The following is a 15604-nucleotide window of genomic DNA, read 5'->3' as shown; positions in this document are numbered from 1 at the left end:
CACTGTCCATCAGAACCTAAAAAGCTCTATTACAGTAAGTATAGTTTCCAACGGGCTTCACGACCATGTCATAATAAAACTCACAAAACATGCATCATACGACAGTTTTACACGTCCTGAAATCTACACAATCTGACTTTGGCCTCATTTTAGTGAAACAATGCTGACATCGATATTGACTGTTTCATGAAAAATTACAAAATCAAAAATCGCATAAAATCTACATATTCCCCTTATCAATTCCGGAAGATCATTTAATTTAAATATTTGTAACATTGATCAAGCCACAGATTCCCAACAGTGTCCAAATGGGATCAGTAGTCTAGAAAACATCAACATTGATTTGACAATTCATTTTCTTTGTTTGATTCGAATGAAACACTTTTAATGTCACATTCTTGGATACTGTAAATACTGGCAAAAATAAAATGATTTATTTAACTTTGGCAGCGATTACAGCCTTGAGTCTTCTTGGGTTTAATGCTACAAGCTTGGCACAGCTGTATTTGGGGACCTTCTACCATTCTTATCTGGATGGGGAGCATTGCTGCACAGCTATTTTCAGGTCTCTCCAGAAATGTTAGATCGAGTTCAAGTCTGGGCTCTGGCTGGGCCACTCAGAGACTTGTCCCGAAGCCACTCCTGTGTTGTCTGGGCTGTGTGCTTAGGGTCGTATTCCTGTTGGAAGGTGAACCTCTGCCCCAGTTTGGAGGCCCTGAGCACTGTGGAGCAGGTTATCATCAAGGACCTCTCTCTACTTTGCTCCGTTCATCTTTCCCTCGATCCTGACTAGTCTCCCAGGTCCTGCTGCTGAAAAACATCCCCACAGCATGATGCTGCCACCACCATGCTTCACTGTAGGGATGGTGCCATGTTTCCTCCCAACGTGACACTTGGCATTCAGGCCAAAGAGCTCAATATTGGTTTCATCAGACCAGAGAATTTTGTTTCTCATGGTCAGAGCCTTTTACTGAGGAGTGGCATCCATCTTGCCACTGTACCATAAAAGCCTGACTGGGAGTGCTGCAGAGATGGTTGTCCTTCTGAAGGTTCTCCCATCTCCACAGATGAACTGTCAGAGTAACCACCGGGTTCTTGGTCACCTCCCTGAATGCTCAATTTGGCCGGGAAGCCAGCTCTAGGAAGAATCTTGGTGGTTCCAAACTTATTCCATTTAAGAATGATGGAGACCACTGTGTTCTTGGGGACCTTCAATGCTGCGTAACATTTTTAGTACCCTTCCTCAGAACTCTGCCTCGACACAATCCTGTCTCGGAGCTCTACGGACAATTCCTTCAACCTCATGGTTTGGTTTTTGCTCTGACAACTGTGGGACTTTATATAAACAGGTGTGTGCCTTTCCAAATCATGTCCAATCAATTGAATTTACCACAAGTGGACTCTAATCAAGTTGTAGAAACATCTCACGGATGATCAATGGAAACAGGATGTACCTTAGCTCAATTTCAAGTCTCATAGCAATGGGGCTGAATACTTACGTAAATAAAAAGTATCGTTTTTTTTATTTGTAATACATTTTCAAAAAACAGTTTTTGCGTTGTCATTATGGGGTATTGTGTGTAGATGGATGAAAAAAAAATATTTGATCAATTTTAGAATAAGGCTGTAACGTAACAAAACATGGGAAAAGTCAAGGGGTCTGAATACTAACTGACTGCACTGTAAAAATTCTGGGCAGGTCATTTTGGCTACCATGGCTATGCCCCCATCCACAGAGCACGAGTGGTAACTGAATGGTTTGTTGAGCCTGTAAACCATACGCCATCTCAGTCATCAGATCTCAGCACAATTGAAAACTTATAGGAGCTTCTGGAGTGGCATCTGAGCCTGCCTTTTCCACCAGCATCAAAATCAAAATACCAAATGATAGAACTTCTCGTGGAAGAATGGTGTTGCATCCTTCCAACAGACTTCCAGACACTTGTAGAATCTACAGTATGCCAATGTACACATTATGTTGGTGTTTCCTTTATTTTGGCAGTTACCTGTACATACATACACTCCTTCAAGTCTTTGCTTAACAATCCGTCATTTTTACAGTGTCTTATCAGTAAACTAGACCAGACAAAAAAAGAAGAGAAACATTCTCAGTGCAACAGCCATCATCTCTCCTGTAGAGGAGAGGAGCAGGGGGAGGAAAGAGCAGACGAGGGGTCCAAGATGATTGACCGAAAACTCTGAAGGGGAGAAAGGAAGGGAAGAACAGGAAAAGAGTTTCAATTGACTTTTAACTATCACAAAATGATCAATGATGCTCTTCTGATTATTGGACAATGAACATGAATCCTCATCAATAGGTAGGAAGGTCTCACGATGCCATCCTTCCAAGTCTTGTTCATCACCCGACTACTGGAGGAATCTTAGAAACCGATGCTATAGATGGGCTAAATGCCTGTAGTACTAACATGTAAATTAAACGATGATACCAAACTTACAGTGTAGTCCTGCAGATACAGGGCTGCTGCCACAGGGTTTCCACAGCGGGTCTGCACGGGCCAGGAGGAGGTAGCCATGGAGGAGCAGGGAGGGGCTGGGGAGGTGGTGGTGTAGGTAGCCACCTCCTCATCCAGACGTAGCTCCTGCAGAGGGGGGAGGCGCCGGCGGAGCAAGGCTGCAGCAGAACTCAGAGCGCCGCTCTTTGGGATGATGATACTACCTGCAACGACACAGGTTACTGGTTAGACATTCAGAGGACCGAGGTCAGTCAATCAAATGTATTTATTAAGCACTTTTTTGCATCAATGGGATAAGAACTATCAGATGTTTATCTATCAATGGATTCTGCCCACTCTACTGAGCCAGCCCAGCTACAAGTAGTATCAAAAGATAAATTGTCTCAGCAGTCCTACCTCTGGGATGACTCAGGGGGACAAAGGCTGAGGGGTTGGCTAGCCTGGTCAAGCCTGATGCTATGGCTGCAGTAGCAACCGTGGATAGAGTTTCTGGTCCAGACGAGGGTCTGACTGGATGTAGCAGGAGCTCAAGGACAGTCCCCTGTGCTGAAGCTCTGGCCCCAGGCCAACACTTCTCCAGTGGCCCACCTCGCTCCAGAAATCCAGCCACAGGGCTCTCCTGTTCTTGTGCTGGAGCTGCTCTGAGCAGCTTCTTCCCCGTTGAGAAGAAAATGACAGATTCCCTGTGTGGGGCTTGAAAGAAGGTCTGGAGTCCTGTTCCCGTGTTATTTTCCTCCTCCTCCTCCTCCTGGTCCTTGTCTGCTCGGGTCTCAGTAGGGTCTTCGACCAGCTCCCTGTTGTCTATCCTATCTTCCTCCTCTTGGTCCGTCTCCTTGAATAATCGCTGAACAACCTCCTGTCACAAACACGCACTCAATGACTTAAGTGACTCAACATTATGAAATAGACGTTAGCAACCTAATTCAGTCATGTGGTGTAGGATATTTATATATTCCATTAGTAAGCCTTCGTCCTCACCTCCTTGTGTGTCTCCAGATCTCGGTTGTGGCCCTGGAGGCCCCAGAGTCTAGGAGAGCATGCGTAGGGGGTCCGGTGGGCAGACAGGTGCCTCCCCTGAAAGAAGATGGCTCAGTGAGTTATAGCATCTATGATGCTGGCAATATCAGGGTTGTCAGTTTGATTCCACCATGGGCAACATATGCTGAGAAGGTGCCACTTTAGTGTTGACAGTTCAAAATCAAAAAACTCTACATACAGACCATGGACATACGAGTGAAAGTGTACTGTAACATACTTACCATGGACATGGGCTGATGCCTGGTGTCAGGGACCCGCTGGGGTGTCCACTTCTGGCCGACTGGCATCACTGACGAGAGGGACAGACAGATAGATCATATTGACAGACGGACAGCGACAGACTACTTCATAACACAAAGACAGAGCAGAGGGGTATCCTACGAAGCAGGTTTGTGGAGTTATCTGAGTTGACCAAAGTTACCTTGCTTTCAAAATCAGGATTAAATAAATAAAATAATAATAAATCATACGAAAGTGGCTCACGTTTTCGCCAGGTACATGTCTATGGAAACGAATCCTTCAGAGCTAACTAACTCTAATTACCCTGAATGAGATGACAAACGCAAATAGAAGACCAATCAGATTCACTCCCTGTTGCAAAGATTGCGTCATCATCCCCTTCATTTGAGGAAGATGAATTATTCAATATTTTATTACTCAAATGTTTTTTGCGTGCAAAAAAAGTGATGTTAAAATATATCACATTACACATTCAGTAACAACAGAATCCATTTTAAACTTCACGCAATGTAATACAAATATCGAAAGGAGTGGGGGAAAAAAGGTGCTTGTGCATTGATAAGCACCCCAAAGACGGCATTAACGATAAGTAATACGTAATACTATTGTAAAGTGGCTGTTCCACTGGATGTCATTAGGTGAATGCACCAATTTGTAAGTCGCTCTGGATAAGAGCGTCTGCTAAATGACTTAAATGTAATGTAAATGTAATACAATGAAGATGGCACAAGAACACTCTTATTTCACACCATAGCCTGCTGAATTTGCATGATACATTTTCTTTTGATTTCGGCACAAATTAAAATGTGTCACTGACTCGCCCATGGATTGACGTTTCAGCATTGCCTCAGAGTCGTGTTCGACTAGCCACGTGCGGCGTCGACTAGCCACGTGCACAAGCAGTTACAAGCCTGCGAGAGTCAGCGGCAGGCGGACAAGCAGTATTCCCCGTCGTAGTAAGGAAGAAGCCTGAGCTGGAATGTGAAATTAACTGGAGCTGGTTAGCTTTAGAAAACCCTCAGTAGATCTAGCTTGCTTCATAGGATACCCCCCAGAGGACCGCTAACTCTAGCAGGCTTGTAACTTAAGTCATATAAAAGGTTTTACTGTGCATGAAGATTCAAATGCATTCTGTCATTACTAAATGTGATAGGTATTTTAACATTTAACACAAAAAAGAGAATACTCAATCAGTCTTCTTCCTTAAATGAAGGGGATAATGAAGCAATCTTTGCGATAGGGAGGGAATCGGATTTCATTGGTCCTCAACTCGCAGCTCACACTTCATTCAGGATAAATGGAGTTAGCCTGCCCTGGAGCAAGTTAGTTCTTAAGGATTCGTTGCCATAGAAATGTACCTGGCTAAAAAGGTGAGCCACTTTGGTGGTACCGGTTGACCAAAGATACCTCACTAACTCCTCAAACCAGGTATGTAGTATTGGGCTCAAATCAAGTTATAAGACAGCCATAACATTTGAACATTTACATTTTTGTCATTTAGCAGACGTTCTTATCCAGAGCGACTTACAATCTGGTGCATTCCTCTTAAGATAGCTGGGTAAGACAACCCCATACTACAGTCGTAGCACACCTTTGCCAGCGATTACAGTCTTCTTGTGTATGCCGCTACAGGCTTGGCACACCTGTATATTTGGAGAGTTTCTCCAATTCTTCTCTGCAGATCATCTCACGCTCTGTTAGGTTGTATGGGGAGCGATGCTGCACAGCTATTTTCAAGTCCCCAGAAATGTTTGATCGGGTTCAAGTCCGGGCTCTGGGCGGGCCACTCCAGAACATTCAGAGACTTGTCCTGAAGCCACTCCTGCGTTATCTTGGCTGTGTGCTTAGGGTTGTTGTCCTGTTGGAAGATGAACCTTGGCCTCAGTCTGAAGTCCTAAGCAGGTTTCATCAAGGATCTCTTTACTTTTCTCTGTTCATCTTTCCCTCGATCCTGACTAGTCTCCCAGTCCCTGCCACTGAAAAACATCTTCACAGCATGATGCTGCCACCACCATGCTTCACCGTAGGGATGGGGACAGGTTTCCTCCAAACATGACGCTTGTCATTCAGACCAAAGAATATTTTTTCTCATGGTCAAAGTCCTTTAGGAGCCTTTTGGCAAACTCCAAGCGGGCTGTCATGTGCCTTTTACTGAGGAGTAGCTTCCGTCTGGCCACTCTACCATAAAGGCCTGATTGCTACAGTGCTGCTGAGATGGTTGTCCTTCTGGAAGGTTCTCCCATCTCCACAGAGGAACTCTGGAGCTTTGTCAGAGTGACCATAAATATTTCCATTTAAGAATGATGGAGGCCACTGTGTTCTTGGGGACCTTCAATGCTGCAGACATTTTTTGGTACCCTTCCCAGATCTGTGCCTCGACAACAATCCTGTCTCGGAGCTCTACGGACGATTCCTTCGACCTCATGGCTTGGTTTTTGCTCTGACATGCACTGTCGACTGTGGGACCTTACATAGACAGGTGTGTGCTTTTCCAAATAATTTCCAGTCATTTGAATTTACCTCAGGTGGACTCCAATCAAGTTGTAGAAACATCTCAAGGATGATCAATGGAAACAGGATGCACCTGTGCTCAATTTCAAGTCTCAGAGGAAAGGGTCTGAATATGTAAATAAGGCATCTGTTTTTTTATTTTAATACATTTGCAAAAATGTCTAAATTGTTTTTGCTTTGTCATTACGGGATATTGTGTGTCGATTGAAGAGGAAAAGGCCGTAACGTAACAAAATGTGGGAAAAGTCTGAATACTTTCCCAATGCACTGTAACTATACTGAACAAATATATAAAACGCAACAGGTAGTGTTGGTCCCATTTTTCATGAGCTGAAATAAAAGATCCCAGAAATGTTCCATGTGCACAAAAAGCATCTTTCCCTCAAATTCTGTGCACAAAATTGTTTAAATCCCTGTTAGTGATCATTTCTCATTTGCCAAGATAATCCATCCACCTGACAGGTATGGCATATCAAGAAGCTGATTAAACAGCAAGATCATTACACAGGTGAGCCTTGTCCTGGGGACAATAAAAGGCCACTAAAATGTGCAGTTTTGTCACACAAGACAATGCCACAGATGTCTCTAGTTGAGGGAGCGTGCAATTGGCATGTTGACTACAGGAATGTACAACAGAGCTGTTGCCAGAGAACTTAACCAAAAGCCGCCTCCGACGTCATTTTTAAGAATTTGGCAGTACATCCAACCAATTGGGTGGGCCTATGCCCTGCCAGGCCCACCCATGGCCGCACCCCGACCCAGTCATGTGAAATCTATAGATTAGGGCCTACTGAATTTTACTCAATTGACTGATTTCCTTCTATGAACTGGAACTGAGTAAAATCTTTGAAATTGTTAAATGTTGCGTTTATATTTTTGTTCAGTATAACTTACCCAGAGGTCGTCCAGATGCTTCAGTGCAACTCTTTGTGACAGGTACTCTCTGAGCCTGGAAAGGTAAAGCACCACAGTGAATATTCTGTTTATATTCCTAAAGCCTCTCTATACTCATCAGTAAACTGTGGCTGCCTGTTTCATGCAGCCCTAAGGAGACATGACATGAGAAATAGGGACATGAGGCAGTACTATGGCAATGACTTTTAAATCTTAATTGAAATGCATATAAAGTTGTTTTCACCCTGGCTGGAGCGGCTTTATATGCATTATCAAATCATACATTTTAAATACATTTATCGATCAAAGTATTTACTCACAGTGTAGATGGAGGTCCCCCTGGCAGAGGGGCAGACAGAGGTGCGTTGTGGTGTGGCCCCCAGCATTCCCCCAGCCGTCACCCCTTCATTCTGTAGGATGCTGCTTAGGGCCGTGGGGTCTGGGGTGAACGGGACACTCCGTCCTGGACCTGGAACACAAGCACATACAAGGTTACAAACTTGTTAGTTTAACTTTTTTCTTTCTTTTAGCACTGGTTGAAGCTAGAAAGCTCCTTTACAATTAATATTTTTGCATCATGATTATGAAGCAGTAGTAAGCTATTGCAGGCATTTCTAAGCTTTGCTCTTCAAAACGTGCTCAAAGATAGTACTACCACGGACCTGCCAAGGCTGCAGTCTTCTGGTGACTTCTCATGACGGACACTCTCTGGGCCTGCAGAGGGTAGGTAACCCCTTCATTCTGAAGGATGCTGTTGAGGGCTGAAGGCTCAGGGGAGAACTGAAGAGATCTTAAAGGACCTATAAACAATTCAAGCACATACAAGGCTATAGACTTGCTAGCCTGTCCTAGGCCCTTAGATTGAGCTGGAGTAGGAGTTTGAATAGGCTGGCTAATCAAACAGATCAGTGCAAATTGTGTTTTTAAAGGGGTGCTACATGCAACATTTCCACACGGAAATAGCCTTCAATGTCAATGTTAAACTCCACGTTCTCTCACTGTCAACTGCGTTTATTTTCAGCAAACTTAACATGTGTAAATATTTGTATGAACATAACAAGATTCTACAATTGTGACAAACTGAACAAGTTTCACAGACATGTGACTAACAGAAATTGAATAATGTGTCTCTGAACAAAGTGGGGGGGGGGGGTCAAAATCGAAAGTAACAGTCAGTATCTGGTGTGGCCACCAGCTGCATTAAGTACTGCAGTGCATTTCCTCCACATGGACTGCACCATATTTGCCAGTTCTTGCTGTGAGATGTTACCCCACTCTTCCACCAAGGCACCTGCAAGTTCCCAGACATTTCTGGGGGGAATGGCCCTAGCCCTCACCCTCTGATCCAACAGGTCCCAGACATGCGCAATGGGATTGAGATCCGGGCTCGTCGCTGGCCATGGCAGGAAACTGACATTCCTGTCTTGCAGGAAATCACGCACAGATCGAGCAGTATGGCTGGTGGCATTGTCATGTCAGGATGAGCCTGCAGGAAGGGTACTACATGAGGGAGGAGGATGTCTTCCCTGTAAAGCACAGCGTTGAGGTTGCCTGCAATGACAACAAGCTCAGTCCGATGATGCTGTGACACACCGCCCCAGACCATGACTGACCCTCCACCTCCAAATCGATCCCGCTCCAAAGTACAGGCCTCGGTGTAACGCTCAGTCCTTTGACGATAAACACGAATCCGACCATCACTCCTGATGAGACAAACCCACGACTCGTCAGTGAAGATCAATTTTTGTCATTCCTGTCTGATCCGGCAACGATGGGTTTGTGCCCGTAGGCGACGTTGTTGCCGGTGATGTCTGGTGAGGACCTGCATTACAACAGGCCTACAAGCCCTCAGTCCAGCCTCTCTCAGCCTATTGCAGACAGTCTGGGCACTGATGGAGGGATTATTCGTTCCTGGTGTAACTCGGGCAGTTGTTGTTGCCATCCTGTACCTGTCCCACAGGTGTGATGTTCAGATGTACCGATCCTGTACAGGTGTTGTTACACGTGGTCTGCCACTGAGGACGATCAGCTGTCCATCCCGTCTCCCTGTAGCGCTGTCTTAGGCCTCTCACAGTATGAACATTACAATTTATTGCCCTGGCCACATCTGCAGTCCTCATGCCTCCTTGCAGCATGCAAGTGTTTTTCAGAGTCAGTAGAATGGCCTCTTTAGTGTCCTAAGTTTTCATAACTGTGACCTTAATTGTCTGTAAGCTGTTAGTGTCTTAACGACCGTTCCACAGGTGCATCTTCATTAATTGTTTATGGTTCATTGAACAAGCATGGGAAACAGTGTTTAAACCCTTTACAATGAAGATCTGTGAAGTTATTTGGAATTCTACGAATTATCTTTTGAAAGACAGGGTCCTGAAAAAGGGACATTTCTTTTTTTGCTGAGTTTATATCAGCGGTACATAGACCGATATATGCAGCTTGGAAATGTCCAGTACTACTACCACTGACCTGCAGAGGGTGCAGTCTTCTGTTGACTCTTCATGATGGACACTCTCTGGGGCTGCAGAGGAAAGATCACTTCAAGTTAGTTCACAGACTGATATTGGACACACAAACTCAGAAAGGTCATCAGTCAGTACCCTGCAGATCTGGGTTCACTTCAATTGTTATTTGTTTTCTTTCAAATACGAGTGTTTGATTACTATGACTATTCTATTGGTTCCATTGCGCCAGGCAACCTCAAAACAAAAATAAGTTGATGCCGGATAGTAAACAATGCTGGAACAGCCTTTGTGCAAACAAACTTCCAGAAGTAATCAACTAACTGTCATGTAGTGCAAAAATAAAAAAGCCTAATGGTAAGAATAAAACACACCGATGCCTTGCGGCTACAACAGCCTTCATCAGGGTGACAAAGAATAGTGGTGGACAAACTGTTGTATATCCCAACTCTCACAGGAAGTGACTCAATTCATTACCATATGTAGTTGATAAAGCAAAAAAAATAAACGTAACGAAAATATTCAAGATACAAAGATAAACATGGCATAACGAGAATGGAACACCACAAAAGAAATCCAATATCATAAAAGGAAAAAACCTGTGTACACGAGCTCTTGCTACCAAACTTAAGATTGGATAACAAAAAATGTATAAACCACATATATCTTACAGGAAGGGAGAATAATACAGTGGCTTGCGAAAGTATTCACCCCCTTGGCATTTTTCCTATTTTGCTGCCTTGCAACCTGGAATAAAAATAGATTTTTGGGGGTCTTGTATCATTTGATTTACACAACATGCCTACCGCTTTAAAGATGCAAAATATGATTTTCTTGTGAAACAAACAAGACCAAAAAAAACAGAACTTAAGCATGCAAAACTATTCACCCCCCAAAGTCAATACTTTGTAGAGACACCCTTTACAGCAGCAAGTCTCTTGGGGTATGTCTCTATAAGCGTGGCACATCTAGCCACTGGGATTTTTGCTCATTCTTGAAGGCAAAACTGCTCCAGCTCCTTCAAGTTGGATGGGTTCGTTGGTGTACAGCGATCTTTAAGTCATACCACAGATTATCAAAAGTACTGAGTTCTAGGCCATTCCAAGACATTTGTTTCCCCTTAAACCACTCGAGTGTTGCTTTAGCAATATGTTTAGGGTCATTGTCCTGCTGGAAGGTGAACCTTCGTCCCAGTCTCAAATCTCGAAGACTGAAACAGGTTTCCCTCAAGAATTTCCCTGTATTTAGCACCATCCATCAATCCTTACCAGTTTCCCAGTCCCTGCCAATGAAAAACATACCCTCAGCATGATGCTGCCACCACCATTCACTGTGGGGATGGTGCTCTCGGGATGATGAGAGGTGTTGGGTTTGTGCCAGACATAGCATTTTCCTTGATGGCCAAAAAGCAAGTGATCCTACTCTGTGCGATGTGTTCACTGAACCCCCAGCATTCTCTTACAGAAGGGCCCCTACCCTCAAGGATAAGTTGGTGCGCAGCGAACTCATCCTAGTAACTAAACCAAGTTGGCTCCCCAAGCTCAGAGGCAACTTCCATGTGGTAACTGCAATCATATTGTAAAAACAAATACATTCAGGGACACTTGTGTACCTGGAACCTATAAAGTTCAATCATTTGTCAACACTACCTATGTGGTGTACAGGCTGGAGTGCCCATGTGGGTGCTTTTACATAGGACGTACTAAGAGAAGGCTCAAGGACAGGGTGTCTGAACATGCCTATGCTATAAGGACTGATAACAATACGTATCCTAATGCTAAACAATACAGACAGGTAATGGTAGCCCAAACTCTCCCTTTTAGAGTTGCCTTTTATTGTCCCTAGCACAAGGTGCACCTGTGTAATAATCATGCTGTTTAATCAGCTTCTTGAAATGCCACACCTGTCAGTTGGATGGACTATCATGGCAAGGGAGAAATGTTCACTAACAGGGATGTAAACAAATTTGTACACAATTTGAGAAGATTTTTGTGCATATGGAAAAATTCAGATTTTGTTGCGTTTATATTTTTGTTGAGTATATAACCAAAGAAGCGCTACTCTCCTGTGTCTCTCAATCTGATAGAGTACCAGGTCTGCTGTGTAAAGGAACCATAGGACAACTCACCATGTTGTTATAGGCTTTTGTAGAGGGACGGCTAGACATAGAAGCCCCAGCAGCATTGACTCCGACATTCTGCAGGATACTACGTAGGGCAAAGGGGTCAGAGGAGAAGGCCTCCACACGTCCTGGAACACACACAAGTGACAATGGAACACAATTTCAAAAACTAAATCTAAATCTAAAGATAACAAAAACCTAGAAAATCTAGAGACAAGGGAGAGAGAGAACAAACACCATGACACTGCAGCTCTATGATGAGCTCTGAACTCACCAGCGGTGCTACTTAGTAACTGGCCAGGCTCGGAAAGATCTTTGATGCTGAGCGTGTCCAAATGGCCCCTGCAGGCTTCCGTACTGAGGGCAGTGAGCTTGGCTGAGGTAGTGGAGGAGTCACTGCTAAATGAGAACGCAATGGACGAAAGACCTGAGCCAGGACCAAATGAACTGGGCGGTCTGGAAAGACCAAGCTGTCCCGATCCAGATCCGTGAAATGGATTGTCTAAAGAAGACTGTGCCTTTGGTTTCGGATGTTGAGACAAAGACATGGAGGTGGCAGCACTGGTAGCCTGGGGCCAATGAGTCTTCCATTCTTTTCCATCGTGATGTGACAAGATGCCTGCTAGCCCTGGACCTTCTTTTCTGGCCGCCAAGTGTTGTGCGAGTGTTGGGAGTCGAGCAGAAAGTTCTACTGTTGACTTTGTTCGGGCCTTGTTATGAGTTTGTGGGACAGAACTGGGTAGTTTAGCTGTCGTCGTGGGTCTTATTTTATGGCTGGCAGCAGCGCTAAAAGTATTTTCAGGTTGGGTGGTTTGAGCAACCAGCGGCGGCCTCTGGTTCGTGGCCCCCATTCGGTTGGCTCTGGGATGGGTGAAGTTGAAAGGTACAGGCTTGGTGTTTGGCTTCTTCCTCTTTGCTTTACCCTTTAGGAAAACAGATAAGGACAAAACATTTAAATGACATCCCTTAGCACTGCCAGTAATGCTAGCAAGATACACATTCAGGGCCGGTTTCTCAAAGTTAGGGCTATTCCTGGTTAAGAAACACTTTCAATGTAGACTCCCCATCGCACATGCTTTTTAATGCAGAAATTAGGCTTAATATGGGACCAGAATCAGTGATACATTTCATTTGAAGCGATGGGTTTACCACATAAATATAATTGGGTTATGTATTTAGAATCTATCTATAGTTCTTACCGCTAGAGAGTTCTCCTCCCATCTCTTGTGTGACTGGGTGAAGTCAGAGGGCGTCTGAAGGGGCAAGGATTTAGCAAGCACTGGCAGCCTGCTGATGCCCAGTGGTCTTACAGGGGGCTTAGGGTCTTTGTCTGAGGTTGCTGCTGGGACTTTGTTCTCAGTCCCTCGTTTGGAATGGTGGCCGTGGGGTACAGAGGGGTGTTTGCAAGGGTGGGGTACAGACGGGTGTTTAGAACCTGGTTTGGGGTCTGCTGTCATTCTGTTGATCTTCATTCTGTTTGGACTGGAGATTGACAGTCAATGTGGACAGACATATATACTTTCCAGGCCGTTTATACAGTGTTTTTAATTCAGGTTAACTTATCAACAGTACTTGATAAACAGTGGCCATGCATCATTAGGGAGCGGCGACCAACAACATAAAGCACAATTGACTTGTTAGTTATCCATACTCTGTAGGCCTACCTTGAATGGTTGTTCAGGATTTTGTTCTGACTATGCTGACGCAGAATCGGAGAGGAATCCATCTTCGCTCAGTCAGAGAGGTTCAACAGAATTCTGCAAATAACAAACCCTGAACCAAATGTTAGTTAACATAATTCAGCATGCTAGCTAACACAGTTGGCAAGAGCATATGCTTTTTAGAGACAAAAACAGTAACCACATTGTCACATTGTTTAATTGCTTTGCTACAGTTAGCTAGTTAACTTGTTTAATGACTCGCTGGATAGCCTAGTAGCTGTCGTATAAAGCAAAGACCCACTGAAATATTCGGATCCCTTAGAAAACACCACAAAACGTTGAACAATTTAAACAGTACTGTTACTGCTAGCCTCAAGCGAGCTACCTGAGAGAAAGGACAGCTTGCTCTCTGGGTATCTGAACGTGACAAGAGAGAAAATCTGACTGTACTCACATGCACACTTCAAAATAGAGAATTGTTTACTTGCTTCAAAAAATGTTTTCGAACAAAATAATGAATATATCCAAGACTTTTCTCTGTTTCAACACAAAAGAGGCATGAAAAAAAGACAAGCTCAAAACTTCCTGAACATGCTCCAGTTTGTAAAAAGCAAGTTGTTTTATTGGTTAAACCAGAAACGCCATGAGCCAATCGTTGCGCTAGTTTTTTCAAGAGCCGTATTTCCTTTGACCAATCAGCATCAAGCGTGCAAAAACAACTCCATGGAAACGACGCATGATGCTTCACCACGTGACCCAATGAGTACCTTCCCCACACACTCCATCTGAAACGTCTTTGTCCCTGTGCCCCCATCCGAGCTTCTAGTAGCACCCTTGGTTACATACAAATATTAGTATTCTGTATTTTTGTATTCTTCTTTTCAATCTGTCATTTGTATTTGTATGTATTATGGATCCCCATTAGCTGCTGCCTCTTCCTGTTATTCAGCACAAATTAAGGCATTTTAATAAACATTTTAAACATTCAAAAACATTTTATAACAGATTTCAAAATACATTAAGTGTGTGCCCTCCGGCCACAACTGTGTACGTGTGTGTATAGTGTGCATGTTATGTATGTTTGTATGTGTGTGTTTGTGCCTGTGTGTGTGACTCTTCACAGTCCTCGCTGTTCCATAAGGTATATTGTTATAAGGTTTTTAAATCTGATTTTATTACTTGCGTGAGTTACTTGATGTGGAATAGAGTTCCATGTAGCCATGGCTCTATGTAGTACTGTGCGCCTCCCATAGTCTGTTCTGGACTTGGGGACTGTGAAGGGACCTCTGGTGGCATGTCGTGTGGGGTATGCATGAGTGTCCGAGCTGTGTGCTAGTAGTTTAAACAGACAGCTCGGCGCATTCAACATGTCAATACTTCTTACAAAAACAAGTAGTGATGAAGTCAATCTCTCCTCTACTTTGAGCCATGAGAGATTGACATGCATATTATTAATGTTTGCTCTACATGTACATTAAAGGGCCAGCCGTGCTGCAGTGTTTTGGGCCAGTTGTAATTTTCCCAAGTCCCTCTTTGTGGCACCTGACAACAAGACTGGGCAGTAGTTCAGGTGCGACAAAACTAGGGCCTGTAAGGACCTGCCTTGTTGATTTGTTGTTCAGAAGGCAAAGCGGTGCTTTATTACGGACAGACCTCTCCCCATCTTAGCTACTGTTGCATCAATATGTTTTGACCATAACAGTTTACAATCCAGGATTACTATTTTGGAGTCACTGCAATGTTGTTGATCCCGCCTCAGTTTTCTCCCATCACAGCCATTGAACTCTGTAGCTGTTTTAAAATTACCAATGGCCTCATGGTAACATCCCTGAGCAGTTGCATTCCTATCCTGCAGCTAAGATCAGAAGAGAACTGTATTTTTTATGTGTCTGGGTGGTTTAATACATAATCAACAGCATAATTATTAACTTGAACATGCTTAAAGAGATGCTCAATGTCTGATTTGTTATTGTTACCCAATCTACCAAACATTGTCCTTCTTTATGAGGCTTTTGAAAAGCTCCCTGGTCTTTGTAGTTGAATCTGTGCTTGAAATGCAATAATTGACTGAGGGACCTTACAGATGCTGTATGTATGGGGGACAGAGGAAGGGGTAGTCATTCAAAAATCATGTCAACCCCTATTATTTCACACAAAGTGAGTCCATGTATCTTATTATGTGATTTGTTGAGCCACATTTTACAGATG

At 43.8% G+C, this 15604-nt stretch overlaps 1 protein-coding gene across 1 annotated transcript; it reads right to left on the bottom strand.

Moving 5' to 3' along the window:
• Window positions 1-1500: 1500 nt before the first annotated feature.
• On the bottom strand, window positions 1501-14001 carry LOC129860500 (uncharacterized). Its single transcript, XM_055930924.1, has 14 exons — window positions 13851-14001; window positions 13400-13508; window positions 12935-13217; window positions 12010-12658; window positions 11742-11863; window positions 9621-9672; window positions 7820-7957; window positions 7478-7626; window positions 7158-7212; window positions 3734-3801; window positions 3453-3548; window positions 2871-3330; window positions 2457-2677; window positions 1501-2198 (listed from the first exon to the last, which is right to left on the bottom strand). The coding sequence occupies exons 2-14, from the start codon at window positions 13459-13461 to the stop codon at window positions 2124-2126; spliced, it is 2430 nt and encodes an 809-aa protein (XP_055786899.1). The 5' UTR covers window positions 13462-13508; window positions 13851-14001; the 3' UTR covers window positions 1501-2123.
• Window positions 14002-15604: the final 1603 nt, after the last annotated feature.

Source organism: Salvelinus fontinalis, chromosome 8 (genome assembly GCF_029448725.1).
Source record: "Salvelinus fontinalis isolate EN_2023a chromosome 8, ASM2944872v1, whole genome shotgun sequence".
NCBI lineage: Eukaryota > Metazoa > Chordata > Actinopteri > Salmoniformes > Salmonidae > Salvelinus > Salvelinus fontinalis.
The sequence above is the reverse complement of the archived record's forward strand: the minus strand, read 5'-3'. Positions and strand labels throughout refer to the sequence as shown.

Coding starts and splice junctions, on each gene's coding strand:
- LOC129860500 (XM_055930924.1), bottom strand. CDS start 13,461: ATGGATTCCTCTCCGATTCTGCGTCAGCATAGTCAGAACAAAATCCTG. Junction 3,802..7,157: donor AGCATCTGGACGACCTCTGG/GTAAGTTATACT, acceptor CCCTCTCGTCAG/TGATGCCAGTCGGCCAGAAG. Junction 3,549..3,733: donor GGCATCAGCCCATGTCCATG/GTAAGTATGTTA, acceptor ATCTTCTTTCAG/GGGAGGCACCTGTCTGCCCA.